This window comes from Carassius auratus, unplaced genomic scaffold, assembly GCF_003368295.1.
Source record: "Carassius auratus strain Wakin unplaced genomic scaffold, ASM336829v1 scaf_tig00217394, whole genome shotgun sequence".
NCBI lineage: Eukaryota > Metazoa > Chordata > Actinopteri > Cypriniformes > Cyprinidae > Carassius > Carassius auratus.
Genome location: NW_020529044.1, coordinates 5712 through 20978, shown reverse-complemented (window position 1 = coordinate 20978; position 15267 = coordinate 5712). Strand labels below are relative to the sequence as shown.

The 15267-nt window shown below is 36.8% G+C and overlaps 1 protein-coding gene across 3 annotated transcripts; it reads left to right on the top strand.

Moving 5' to 3' along the window:
• The first annotated feature begins 11364 nt into the window (after positions 1-11364).
• On the top strand, positions 11365-14904 carry LOC113100870 (E3 ubiquitin-protein ligase TRIM39-like). 3 transcript variants are annotated; one of them, XM_026265397.1, is made up of 9 exons: positions 11365-11471; positions 11913-11935; positions 12039-12121; positions 12488-13041; positions 13154-13249; positions 13603-13836; positions 13916-14054; positions 14156-14182; positions 14319-14904. In XM_026265397.1, the coding sequence occupies exons 3-9, from the start codon at positions 12058-12060 to the stop codon at positions 14864-14866; spliced, it is 1662 nt and encodes a 553-aa protein (XP_026121182.1). In that variant the 5' UTR covers positions 11365-11471; positions 11913-11935; positions 12039-12057; the 3' UTR covers positions 14867-14904. The 3 variants fall into 3 exon arrangements, with proteins under 3 accessions (XP_026121182.1, XP_026121181.1, XP_026121183.1); XM_026265396.1 differs by having other exon boundaries at positions 14147-14182; XM_026265398.1 differs by lacking the exons at positions 11913-11935; positions 12039-12121 and having other exon boundaries at positions 14147-14182.
• The last annotated feature ends 363 nt before the right edge of the window (positions 14905-15267 follow it).

Genomic DNA, 15267 nt, shown 5'->3' with positions numbered 1-15267 from the left:
CCAAATTGTTGTGCAGACCATCTAGTAATGTTGTTTTTCAAAGGAATATGGGTTTGGAAACTGGACACAGTTACGATCGCAGCTCCATATGTTTCGCTGTGGTTATATTTAAGATGCTGTAGATCAGGACCAGTTTAATAGTTTAAGAGGAAAGAATAAAAAAGATGCAGCAGTTTAAGAGATATCGTCAGCTGAAGGACAACAGAAATGTCAAAGAGCTCATTTGTGGTCTGATGTGCACATGTCTGTGAGCTACTTTCAGTCTGACAAATAGTGCAACAGTGAACTGACTGATTGAATTAAAGTACAGAATCATATTTCACTTCACTGTTCATAATAAAGGCAATCAAAGTTATTTTAACTAAACATTGCAGAAATAGTAACTACTTGTTTGCACAGTGTGTATCTGACTCTTAACCAATCATCTTCCTTTGCAGTTGTGGTCATATCTTCCTTTCTATAACCTTCGAATGCATCAGAACAAGCCACACTGACATGTTTCTAGCACTGACTAACAATAATGAAGATTAAAAAGTACAGTGGTGTGAAAAAGTGTTCCTGATTTCTTATTTTTTTGCATGTTTGCCACACTTTAATGTTTCAGATCATCAAACAAATTTAAATATAAGTCAAAGACAACGTGCTCTCTCTCTCTCTCTCTCTCTCTCTCTCTCTCTCTCTTCCTCCCTCCCTACCGTTTTGTGCATGGTTTTATTTACTTGTTTTTGACATACCCGACCGTGCTACAAGCTTTCCAGTGATTAACTGTATATTCACTCGACAAGCTCGCGCATCTCCGCCGCTGCGCGCTCAATCCACTCAGCGTGCTTTATCAGCTCGCGCACGTCAGCTATACAGGGTCCGTGTACCTTCGTGTAATTCGTTTTTTTTTTTTTTTATTAAAATCTGAAAAATGAAAAAACGGTAACGCCCCTCTCCGCTGATTGGTCAACCGAACATTACAACATAATAATATTCCTAAAAACATAATGAGAGTCCTACGCTTCTACGGATTCTTAACGTGTTTATCTCTTTACATTTTCTCTTTCTCTTCATTGAACAGCCAGGCCCGGGTTTCCCAAAAGTTTCGTAAGCCTAAGAAGTTCGTAAAAACGATCGTACGACTGATCTTAATATTACGGTCTTTTTCCCAAAAGCTTCGTAACTTAAGTAGCACTTGAAAATCATCGTAGATCTACGAGTTCTCTGGAGTAATCTTGAAGCCCTAAGTGCATCGTAAGAAGACAGATTTATGTGATCACCTGCAGGACAATCGGCAGATTACATCTTTAACTTGATTCAAGTGCAGTGAGATTATAATATAAGGATTTAAGTGTGCTTTATTGTACACTTTATAACTTTTTTTTTTTTTTTTTTTGCTTTTTAATTCATTTATAAATGACTTAATTAAAAAGGAAGGAAAATAAGAAATACGCATTTAAATTAAATGACTGAAAAAAAAAAGAATAAAAGAAGTAATGTAGGAGATACTTCAAAGAATGGGGGTGGGGGTATATGTCAATAACTTGTTGAAGTGCACGAAAACCAGCTATGTATTGGACCCGGAAATAACGTCTCTCTCTCTCTCTCTCTCTCTCTCTCTCTATACTGTATAAAAATAAATGCATGTAAATACATTTATGCATTTAGAAGACGCTTTTATCCAAAGCGACGTACAGTGCTTTCAATCTAACATTTCTTACCTAACATAATATATAAGTATGCAAAGTATATTATATATTACTATGTAAAGTAAAATATGTACACTATAATATAATATAATATTGTATTGTATTATAGTTATTATATCCAAGTTGTCTGTCTGGAAAGCAGCATTAAGTTAACGTCAATAAACGATCGTTTACTACAATGAAGAGCCATTCAATAATGTGACATTTCAGCACTTGACAAACGGACAGCGACTCCTAAGCAGCACTTAAAGCACAGCTACCTGCGACTGTGTTAAGTGCAATGTTGGGAAACGCACGTGAAACAATAACGAATGATTGTAAAATTACTCGTAGAAAACGCTCTTCAGGTCTAAGATTAATCGTTATCGAGAAACGCAGCCCAGATTAAAGAATAGCTTGACAGAAACCGTACTGAGGCAGAGACTGAAGAGCTTTCTTTTGTGTAAGCATACATTTTGCAACCTACCATGAAACATTTAGTTTATCTCGTAAATATTAATTTACTTCGCAACTGCACTCACAACTACCTACTAACCAGGGCCCGGTTCCCCAAAACGTTCTTATTGCTAAGTAGTTCTTAACCTATTCCTTAATTTCTCTCTTAACGTTATGGCACGATTCCTGACACGTTCGTACGCTAACATAATTTCCAAGCATTAGCTTTACGACTGTGTTCATAAGGCTTCAGGGCCCGGTTCCCCGATAACGCTCACTCTTAGTGCGCTAAGAAGACCTCGAAAGATATATCTTATCATAGTTGTTTATGTTCCTAAGTGTGTTCCCCGAAGTGTCCCTTAGGAAGCTTCTTAACACGCTTACGTCCGACGTTACAAGAGCGCTGTCCCGAGTGAAGAAGAAGAAAATCTATTTTGATAATCATGTTAAAAATATAGGTAATTATAGTAGGAAGTTATGGAATGTTTTAAATCAATTGACTGGTAAGAAAAATAAAATAATTCCATCTTTTTTGGAAACAGGTGATAAATTTATAACTAAGCCAATAGATATTGCAAATTATCTTATGATTATTAAGAGAAAGTATGCCTAATCTAGGTAATGATATATCTCACCTATTAATAAGAAATGAACTGATGAAAAATAAAAGCTTAAGGTTTAAATTAGAAAGTGTAACTATAGATCAAGTAAAGAATCTTTTAATAGCCTGTAAAAACAAACCACCGGGTGTCGACGGTCTTGACAGCAGGCTTCTTAAACTAGCTCCTGACTCTATTGCCCCTGTTCTAACCCACATCATTAACCTCAGTTTTATCTGCTGTACCTGCCCACATGCATGGAAGCAGGCTAAAATAGTTCCTCTGCCAAAAGATTAGAAATTGCCTTTCTCTGGTCCCAACAGTCACCCGATAAGTATATTACCTGTATTATCTAAAATAATGGAATCTAAAGTATATGATCATATTAACAACTATTTTTATACAAATGATTTATTAACAGATTTTTAGCATGCATACAGAAAAAGTCACTCCACTGCCACTGCACTGACTCACATGTCTGATGATTGGCTTAGAGAGACTGAAAAGAGAAATATTATTGGTGCTGTATTTTTAGATTTTTCTGCTGCCTTTGACATCATAGATCACGAACTGTTATTAACAAAATTATCTTGTTATGGTTTTGAGCAGTCAGCAATCACATGCATGTACAGTTATTTGTCAAACAGAACACAGACAGTGTTTTTTTTAATGGCAGTCTCTCAGGTATCAAAAATATCACATGTGGCGTACCCCAAGGCAGTTGTCTGGGTCCATTATTATTTAATATTTTTACTAATGATTTACCGTACACTTTACATAAGGCTAACATTGTCATGTACGCTGATGATTCAACTATATATACATCAGCAAGTACACAAATTGAACTAGAAACTGTTTTAAATATAGAATTACAATATGTAGTAGATTGGATCAAATTAAATAAACTGGCATTAAACAAAGTAAAAACTAACTGCATGATTTTAGGTTCAAATTATAACATCAATCAAAATCCTGTAATTAATATTAAAATTAATAACGCAATTATTAAACAGGTGCATGAGACCAAACTGCTGGGTGTAACAGATGACTCTAGATTATCATGGAAAGAACATATTAATAATATTATTGCAAAAATGGGAAGAGGTATATCTATTATGAGAAGACATGCACATTTTTTAACTTCAAATATTATGAATTATGCGATGAAAGCACTAATATTGACGTACCTCGACTATTGCCCAGCAGTTTGGTCAAATGCCACTGGTGAGTATATGAATAAATTACAACTTATACAGAATAGAGCTGCTCGTGTAGCACTTAGGTGCAGCTATAGGAGAAATATTATATTAATGCACAAAGATCTTAACTGGTTGTTGGTCAAAGATAGACTGTTGTATTCACTGCTAATTTTCATAAGAAACATTTCCATTTCAAAACTGCCTTCTGTTTTGTTTAAGTATCTTTCTTTTAATGTAGACAATCATCAGTATAGTACCAGACATGCAACTAAAGGCAACTTCACCTTACCCACAGTGAGAACAAATGCCGTAAAAAACACTGTTATGTTCAGAGGTATGAAGGAATGGAATAAACTACCAAAGCATATTATACTTACTAACAATGTCAATAAATTTAAATTATATGTAAAACAGCATCTATCAAAATAATACATCTGACTGTTTAGATTTATTTATTTTTGTGTGTGAACATGTATAGGTATATATAGGCGTATGTGTATGAATGTGTTTTTATATGTGTGTGTATTTCATGCGCGTATGAGGGTACATGTACTTTGATATGTGTATATATATGTGTATATGTATGTGTATGTGTATTTACCTTTTCCATTTATTTGTTGTATTTTTTATGATTTATTTTTATTTTTGTTTATGTATATATTTTTCAGGACCCCAGGAAGAATAGCTGCAGCACGGCTGTAGCTAATGGGGATCCTTTCAATAAAAACTCAAAACTCAAAAAACTCAAAATGATTCGAGATCCCCGAACTGATTCAAATGATTCGCGAACCCGCTTCGAACTCCCAAACTGACTCAAATGATTCGCGATCCCCAAACTCACTCAAATGATTTGCGAACCCCGAACTGATTCAAATGATTCGCGAACCCGCTCCGAACTCCCGAACTGACTCAGATGATTCACGCTCCGAACTCCCAAACTGACTCAAATGATTCGCGAACCCACTCTGAACTCCCGAACTGAATCAAATGATTCGCCAACCTGCTCCAGACTTCCAAACTGACTCAAATGATTCGCGAACCAGCTCCGAACTCCTGAACTCAGTGAGTTCAGAATTTTTTTTTTTTTTATCTTTGCAATGCATAGAAAACAGAAGCTGCAACTGAAGTGCCATTTAGATGTTTTACACACTGTTTAATGCAGCTCTGTGGGACATGGGATATTTTAACCTGCAGTTACAAATGAATCAACAATGTTTTGATATTTTAAACATAAAACATTGAAAACTGATGTTTGAAATTATTTTAAAAATGACCTTAAATGTGAAATTAAAACCGCCAGTAAGTGGCTGAGAGTCACTGTTAATAAGTGAGTCATTGCGATTCAACCGAATCATTGATAAGCTTGATTCCTTCAGGAACGAAACACTGTCGTGTTGCTCAGAGATGCAAAACAGTGGCGGTTTTTGGAATGATCTTTGTCTTTAGAAATAGAGCAATATGTGAATATGCTGCAATTTTTTTCGACCTTTTAAACTATTGTGAATTTACATTCTGCATTTAAATACCGACTGCAAATCATCCTAGGCCACCCCTTTGGGGTCGCCCCTGATCCTGGGCCGGGTTTCCCGATAACGATTGATATTGGCACTTAAGAGCGTTTTCTACGAGTAATTTTATGATCGTTCGTTATTGTTTCAGGTGTGTTTCCTAACAATGCACTTAACACAGTCACATGTTGCTGTGCTTTAAGTGCTGCTTAGGAGTCGCTGTCCGTTTTTCAAGTGCTGAAATGTCACCTTATAGAATGACTCTTCATTGTAGTACACGATCGTTTATTGACGTAAACCCAATACTGCCTTCCAGACAGACAATTTGGATATAATAACTATAATACTATATTATATTATATTATATTACAGTGTATAATATTATACTTTACAATAGGGACCTGCGCGGGAGGGATTTTTCCTTCCCGCTCCCAAATCCCTCCCGCGAAAATATATGTTATTTCCTCCCGCTCCCGCCCACATAAACAAGTTTCTTCCCGCTCCCGCCCGCAAAATCCCGCGGGTAAACGTATAGTACATTTTTTATTATTATTTATTTTTTAAAATACATTGCATATTCTGCCTGCTACTCTGTTATTTTTTCACTTGCTCCCCTGCTGAATATACATTTTAAAAAGAAACGGAAAATAAACAAATGTTTCGTTTTATTTGCGTTTAATTAAATGGATGAACATGAACAAGGAACTTAGAACATAGAAATAAAGATAAAAAAAAGTAAGAAATGTAAATAAAAAATATATACCTATAATAATTAGGCTATATAGCATATAATAAATTATATAATAATAATAAACCTGGATTTATTTCATGTTCAAAGGAAAAGTATGGGGCCTTAGCAATTCCTTCAAACATTTAACAAAAAATATCCTTATTCCTCAATAACAAAATAGAACAATTTAAAAAATTTAGCTAAATAAATAAAAATAAACTGAATTGACAAAAAAAACTGTACGACTACCTAATGTGCCCATGCAGGAATATCATGTCGTTTACTGTTGAGAGCTTCAGTTTAATCCGTCTCTGCTCCAGTATGCGAAAATACTGTAAAATACCGCAAATACTGAAAGCCCTCTCCGATGGAGCGCTAGCGTGTTACTTTGCTTAATCTCGGAAATTCGTCTTTTCCACCTCTGGAGGACATCATCCGGTCTGTGTGCTTCTAATACATCCAATTTGACCTTTAAATATCTTGCTATTTCGGAATCGAATTACACGTCGCTGTCTATGGTATCATCAGCATCCTCCCATTCCGCAAAGTCTATTTTATTTTATTTTATTATAAATAAAGGTTTACTTGTTTCTAGTTATTTTATTTTGTTAGATATTTCAACTTTGCGGGAATCCCGCGAATAATTGTATTTTCCCGCAACCCGCACACAATAATATCTTGCCGCCCGCGTCCGCGTTCACCCGTCAAATATTGTTCCGCGGGAGTGCAGGTCTCTACTTTACATAATAAATATACTTTATATATCTATATATTATGTTAGGTAAAAAATGTTAGCCAGAATGCACTGTAAATCGCTTTGGATAAAAGCGTCTGCTAAATGCATGCATTTATTAAAATGTATTTATTTATATATAGAGAAAGAGAGAGAGAGACGTTATTTCAGGGTCCAATACTTAGCTGGTTTTCGTGCACTTCAGCAAGTCATTGACATATTTTTCCTCCCAGTCTTTGAAGCATTTCCTACATTAATTATTTTATTCTTTTTTCTTTCTATTCTTTCTGCCCTTTTTAATTATTTAATTTATCAATTACTAAAAAAAAAATATAGAAGATGGGTCATAAAGTGTACAATAACGTACAATCAAAACCTTATATTATAATCACATTGCACTTGAATCAAGTTAAAGGTGTAATCTGCCGATTGTCCTGCAGGTGATCACATAAATCTGTCTTCTTACGATGCACTTAGGGCTTTACGATTACTCCAGAGCTCTACGATGATTTTCAAGTGCTACTTAAGTTACGACGCTTTTGGGAAACTCAGCCCTGATTGTTTTCCTTATTTTACAAAAGCATAAGGTTTTGTTGATATTCTGAGTGCACACAAATGATGCATAGGCTACTTTTACATTTATGAGCATAAATGACGGCGTATTTTTACGTTTTTACTGTCATTAAAAAAAATTATAATAAATGCAAGCTTTCGCCTCCATGTCCTGCAAAGCGCTCACTCTTCGCACAAACGATATGCGCCTAACAGCGCTCATTTATCTAGGTTAAATGTTTAAATTAATGAAGTGTGTATTATGTCTGTTTATTTTAGGCAAGTCGTGTTGGTTTGAGAAGAATACAATTGATCAAACATAATGCTCAACTCACTGCCGTTTGCTCGTTAGATTCAACTTTATTGTCATTGCACAAGGTACAAGGGAAGGACGTGCACAGGAGGGTTGCTCAGGTTGCCCGGGCAACTGCCCATATGCCCTTCTCGACTCACATTGCCCTTCCAAGGTAGAAAATAAATAAATAAATCGTGAAATGGATAAAGAATTCCACATGGGTCTAGATAAAAAAAAATCGCAAAGCCTCCATTCACTTCCATATTCGGGCACCGAAAGTTAAAGTCAGTAGGGGAAGGGCAAACTCTGTTTACGTGGCTGCAGCGCTGCACGCGACCGGCACCTGAGCTGAGCTGCATGAGCGGACCTAGAAGGAGATTATCGCGGTCAGTATCGCTGCTCCCTATACACAGAGTACGCAGTTTTGCGTAGGGCAACAACTCCCAGAGGGGCACCATCCCAGTTGCTAAAAAAAACAAAAACAAAATTAAAACATGCGCCATTCTTGACGTTGGACATTGGAGAGTCTCAAATTTAGGGACCGTCTCTAAAGTTACATGCGATATTTGTATACACTTTTCTAACGGCAGTAGCATTTGATGAGAAAGACTTGCAGTCATAAAACAATTGTAATGTGTTCATTTAGTTGTCAGCTAGAATGCACACCTTATACATTCTTTATATATATTAAAATAAATTATAAATAATTTAGGTAAAAAATAAGGCCTGTTTATCACTTTCGGGTACATTCCTGTGAAAGTTTTTTTTTTTTTTTTCAGCTTCCCTTACGAAAATTACCCATAGTTTTAACAATAACACCAGAAATCATCGTTCTTGTAGCCATGGTAACAGAAAATTAACCATGGGTTTGGTTCTTCAAATAATGATTTACAAAGAAGTATTAATATACTGTAATATTCTTTTGTTGTTGTTGTTGCAAAACAGACCTAAGCCATCAATAATAGCCTTTAAAATTACTTAAAATGCATTATATAAAAAACAATGAGGCAATAATGATTGGTTAATAATAACACTGTTAAAATACATAGTGTAGGCAAATACAAAAAAACAATTGATGTACATGTTATTACAAATGCCTTCAAAGGGAGCCGAATGCCATGTGATTGCTGCTGTTACACTTACAGGACAATCAAATCCTTGTTTAGGCTACTGACCAAACATTTCATTCAAATATTAACTTAATCTTTCATTTTTGGCCACCTTTGTACTATAGATGACACAGCCTTTATAATTTCTTCAACAAAAAAAGTGCATATCACAACCCTTACAAAAATAGACCATGGTTTTATCATAGTAAAACTGCTTAATTTCCTTTTGCATGATTTCTGAATGCTTTAGACCATAAAATAAATGAGAGTCATAATTAAGTTATAGCCATAGGTAAATGTTGAGAGCTACAATTGTAATTTGTAAATAATACAATTTATTCATTTACATTTTTATTTGATTAACATTTGGCCAGCAGTGGCCCTGGTCGCGGTTGTCAGATGAGATGACTCAACGTTGTCGGAAAAGGTGAATTTGTGATGTATAACAAAAAAAACGATCTTCATCATCAAGTTTTGTAAAATGAATTAAAATCTTCATAAATCCAGGCTGAGTTTGCCACGTTTAGCCAAATCAGACAGATAGCTTGCAGACAATCAGCCTATGCTACTATTTTTTTGGTAAGCATTAGGCAAACTAAGCTACATTTCTGCTGATAGTTAGTTTCTCACATTTTGTTTAAGCAAGAAGAATGAATGATGGAAGATATTGATGTAGGGATTTTCATGACTTGACTCATGTTTTTCTGTGTTATTATTAGTAGTAGGTGATTGAGTGCTTTACTACCCTGTTATTCTCATGATGGCCATAGCCAGGCTTTGAAAATTAGTGAGGTCCAGGGGGGTTCTGTAATAACCCCTATAAATACAACTAACTATATAGTCTAACACTTGAAAAGAGACAGAAATGTAGATATGATTTATGATTTAAATCATACCCTATTTATTGCAAAAAGGTGTCCCTTTTTTTCAGGTCAGAGCAACTGCCCCTCAAAATTCCTGTGCACGTCCCTGGTACAAGGCAAAGAAATACAGTTAGCATTTAACCAGAATTACAATAAGCAGTAAACACAGAATATGTATACTATCAGCATGATATACAGATAGGTGTACTATGAACATACTATACAGATGGATTATGTAAAAGTGTATGTACACTATAGGCAGACACTATGAACATATGAACATAATTTACACTAGTGCAATGGACAGTAAAGTGCATAGAAAATATTTCAGTGTGCAAATGGATTACTCAGTGTTTCTGGATTAACAGACAGTACTGCAAGTAATAACAAGTTTACTGTTTTTTTTCAGCAAGGAGACAACTGTAGGGAATAAGCTGTTCCTGAATCTGCTGGTCCTTGTCCGGAGGCTCCTGATATGCCTCCCGGAGAGCAGGAGGTTAAACAGTCCATGGTCAGGGTGAGAGGAGTCCTTGAGAAAGCTGCAAGCTCGACGTAGACAGCGTTTCCTCTGGATGTCCTCAAGAGCAGGAAGTCTTGTCCCTGTGATGCATTTGGCAGTTTCACCACCCTCTGCAGTGCTTTGTGTTCAGCCACTGAGCAGTTCCCATACCAGACTGTGATGTAACTGGTCAGGATGCTCTCGATCGCACACCAGTAGAAGTTCACCAGGATGGCTGAAGACAGCTGGTTCTTCTTCAGTGTTCTGAGAAAGAAGAGGCGCTGGTGAGCCTTCTTGACCAGACTGGAGGGATTTGTGGTCCAGGACAGGTCCTCCGAGATGGTGGTTCCCAGGAACTTGAAGCTGGAGACACGTTCAACAACCATCCAGTTAGTGTGGATGGGGTCTTGCGTGCTTCCTTTCTTCTCCCTGAAGTCCACAATGAGCTCCTTTGTCTTGCTGGCGTTAAGGAGCAGGTTAGTGTCAGCGCACCATGTGGGCAGGTGCTGTACCTCCTCCCTGTAGATGTCACATCGTTGTCACTGATGAGGTCAATCACGAGGTGTCATCTGCAAACTTGATGATGGAGTTGGATCCATGCACAGTCTTGCAGTCATGGGTGTAAAGGGAGTAGAGGAATGGGCACAGCACACAGCCCTGTGGTATTAAGTGTGATCATAAGATATTGAACAAGGGTCGGCCCATGCAGGGCTCTATTGGTTCCCTTGTTTTAATTAGAAGATACCCCCTGCTCGGCATGCCTCCAAACTGCCCGGGCCCATATGCACTTGCATATCCTGCACACCCAGACTATGCCACTGGGGAGACAGATGTGCACTTTAGGTATTGTTATCATGATCATTACCACCACCTTGTGGAAGAATAGGACAATCCAAATGATTATTAATGTACTTATTCATACGTACGCTTATCCATGCGTAAGTTATCCAGACGTTTATCGACACGTAAGTTATCCAGACACAAAGTAAAAAAATGCACAAATTTCACCTCATCTGGCATAACTTATTGCCTAACAGTGCTTATTTAAACGCCGTTAATTGACGGGGAAAATTCTGACCCATTTGGCTTTCCATAGAACACACCCTGAGCAGCTCTGACATCACTGTAGTTCAGTGAGAGACTCGAGAAAGTGAAACTTACTTGATCAACAACATGGACGCCAGAAACCATCGAACTCTTTAAACAACAGAATATTGAGTCGTTCAGAGACACTTGTGAACACATCTGATACTCACAGGTAAGTGATAGAAATATAAGAGAGATTGTCCTGAACAGGTTTCTAATGGCTGTGGTCTGGTTTAGTAGAGTTTATGTCAGATTGGAATGAGTTGAACAGAAGCAGGTTTAAGTTTGTCAAATACTCAGATACTTTAGTTTTTTACTGCACTGAAATGATATCAGAATTGTATTAACAGTATGACATTAGATCGAACAAAGTTTGGTGTTTCTGTTATTTTGTCACGCGACATAAAGACAAACAGATAAAACAGGAAGTAAATGACCTGCAGACAAACTGAACACAAACCTGCTTCACTGCAGCTGAAAATCACTTTCACATTACACAATAACTTGTGATCATATCATATATTTTGTGGAAAGATTAATCTAATTTTTGATAAGGAGATATATATGTTTGTTGGAAAATATAAAGCTTGATCTTTGTACTTTCTTTAAACAGCAGGTCATAGTTCAGATTGCTCAGTAAGTTTACGAGTCTCTCACTTTGTTTCAAACGAATGATTGTGTTTCCATCACTATCAGTTCTCACTTTTTAACCAGTTAAACTATCATTTTTCTTTAAAAGGCTTTAAGAGGAAAGAACAATGGCAGAATCTTCACTAACAGCAAGAAAAACCAGGAGACAGAGTTTTGAACATGATCCTCCATGTAAGTCAATAACCCAGAAAAAACACTTTGACTTTTCTTTTATAATATTGAATATGTACAGTTCACGAATATAAAGCAGATCAAATAATTTAATCTTAACAAGAATAATTATTGTACATATATTTATTTATTTAGGTAAGATGTTATGTAATGAGCTTCACATTTAGGTTCTGATCAGCTTGTCTGGGTTCATTTTACAATAATAACCAGCTGACTGTACATGACCTCTTTATATTTGAGTTTCTTCAGCACTCTTTGTCTCTAAACACTCTTTACATTCAACCAGCTTCATGAGGTGCATCATGGGATTCTTCATAAACAGTATTGAAGGAGTTCACACTAATCCTAAATAATGTCTCTTTCTAGCAATGTCATCCTCCATGAGTTCACTGTCTGAGGAGATTCAGTGCTCTGTATGTCTGGATGTGTTCACTGATCCAGTCTCGACTCCATGTGGACACAACTTCTGCAAGATCTGTCTGAATAAGTGCTGGGACAACAGCCAGACCTGCAGCTGTCCATACTGTAAAGAAACATTCAAGCAAAGACCTGATCTCAAGATTAATACCACACTCCGAGAGCTCGTAGATCACTGTAAGAAGAAAAGTCCTGAGAAAACAACTGAAGTTCTGTGTGACTTCTGTGAGGAAAGAAAGCTGAAAGCGCTGAAGTCGTGTCTGGTGTGTCAGAGCTCTTACTGTGAAACTCACCTGGAGCCTCATTTGAGAGTGACAGGTTTGAAGAAACACAAACTGATGGATCCTGTGAGTAATCTGGAGGACTATATATGTCAGAAACACGAGAGACCTCTGGATCTGTTCTGTAGAGATGATCAGACATGTGTGTGTTCAATCTGCTCTGTGAAAGACCACAAGAACCACAACACTGTTCCTATAGAAGAGGAGAGTCAAGAGAAGAAGGTAGACGTTATTATTCTTTTAAAGGACTGATATCATGAGGAATCAGATTTGATTTCATATTGTGAGTTTGATCTGTGTTATGATAAATGTGTCTGTGTTGTTCTCTCTATAGACTGAACTGATGAAGACACAGAAAGACGTGCAGCTGATGATCCAGAACAGAATCAAGAAGATTCAAGACATCAAACACTCAGCAGAAGTCAGAAAAGTGAGTTTAAAATAATAGAATAAAATACATTTAAATATTAATAATTTCAACAAACTTAAATGTTTAGAAACATTGACAAGACATAACAATAACAAAATAAACAAACAATCAAACGAATGACAGATGACTATCAGACTCAAATATACAGCAACAGCCAATAAAACAAGAAGTAAAATGTCCAGGGCTTGTTCTGCTCTCGTCCAGGGTGCAGAGTGAAGTTTAATACTTCATTTGAGGGATTCTGAAAACACATGTAGCCTATGTATGTGAACAAAAATGTATGAGCAATAGTTACACAGATTCTTCTGTTAGCAAACACTGCTAATAATGTGTTGCCTGTCCTGGTTGAGCAGAGAAACACAGAGAAGGAGAAAGCAGTCCGTGTGGAGCTCTTCACTGATCTCATCCGCTCCATTGAGAGACATCAGACTGAACTGCTGGAGATGATGGAGGAGCAGCAGAAAGCAGCAGAGAAACAGGAGCAAGAGCTGATTGAAGAGCTGGAGCAGGAGATCACTGAGCTAAAGATGAGAAACACTGAGCTGGAGCAGCTCTCACACACTGAAGATCACCTCCACCTCCTACAGGTCAGTCAACATGATCTCTCTGATCAATCATAATGCAGGATATGACATGCTGAAGGATTTCTCCTCTCTCCTGCTGTAGATTCACTCATCCCTGTGCAGCTCTAGAAACACCAGGAACTGGCCTGAGATCAGTATGAAGACTCATGAGACTCTGGAGACTCTGAGGAGAGCTCTGACTCAACTGAAGGACACTATAGATGAGAAACTCACACTAACTGGTACATCAATACACACTGATCAGATAGAAACATGATAGTGTACTCTGTTCTTTAAATATAAGCTTCAGATCTGATTGTTTTCTTGTCATTAGTCTCTACAGAGCTGAAGTGGATGCAGCAGTATGCAGGTACAGTGTGCTGTCTGCACTACACTAGTTTACATTCATACACTCACTGCTTCATTACTGCACTACAATCTGATTCAACACTGGGTGAACTAAAAACATCAGCATCACAGAATATCTGTATTCTCTGTTTTCTCAGTGGATGTGGCTCTGGATCCTGATACAGCTAATCCATATCTCATTCTGACTGTTGATGGAAAACAAGTGAGACATGGAGACATTAGACAGAAACTCCCAGACAAACCAGAGAGATTTGATAGAGGTGCCTGTGTCTTGGGAAAGGAGGGATTCTCCTCAGGGAGATTTTATTTTGAGGTGCAGGTGAAGGGAAAGACTGAATGGGTTTTAGGAGTGGTCAGAGAATCCATTAACAGGAAGGGACTGATCACACTGAGACCCAGTGATGGATACTGGACTGTGTTTCTGAGGAATGGAGATGAATATAAAGCCTGTGCTGGTCCTCCTGTCTCTCTGTCTCTGAGAGTGAAGCCGCAGCGGGTCGGTGTGTTTGTGGATTATGAGGAGGGTCTGGTCTCCTTTTATGATGTGGAGTCCAGCTCTCATATCTACTCTTTCACTGCTCAGTCTTTCACTGAAAAACTCTATCCATTTTTTAGCCCAGAACCTAATGATGGAGGTAAAAACTCAAGTCCACTGATCATCACACCTGTCAGTTATAATAAATGAATTTACACAATTATCAAATGCAAGATTAAAATAATGAATTTTATTATTAAAAATCTGCAAACATTGTTCTTCTATTTTTTTTTTTTATAATTTGCTTTAGTTTTTAAAATCTAAATGATTTTAAAAATAATCTAAATCTAAATTATTTTATGTATATATAATTATTGTTCAGTAAATGATATTTTGTTCAACTTTTCATAAATATTTCTGCTATTTTTCTACCTGACAATGTGAAATTGCCATCTATGCAAAGTTGGTGCAATAAAATAACGTCATAGTTAACAAATACTTTAAAAGTTAAAGTGAAACAGAAATGTTATAGAGGTTTTAGTGTATGACAACATTTTTATACTAGAAAATATTTTTATAAAACATGTTAAACTTATATCTCAAACTGATAT

Excerpts from the sequence above, each read along its gene's own strand:
- LOC113100870 (XM_026265396.1), top strand. The coding sequence starts at position 12,058 with ATGGCAGAATCTTCACTAACAGCAAGAAAAACCAGGAGACAGAGTTTT. Across the intron at positions 13,837-13,915 it reads ATCACCTCCACCTCCTACAG|ATTCACTCATCCCTGTGCAG; the intron begins GTCAGTCAACAT and ends CTCCTGCTGTAG. Across the intron at positions 14,183-14,318 it reads GTGGATGCAGCAGTATGCAG|TGGATGTGGCTCTGGATCCT; the intron begins GTACAGTGTGCT and ends CTGTTTTCTCAG.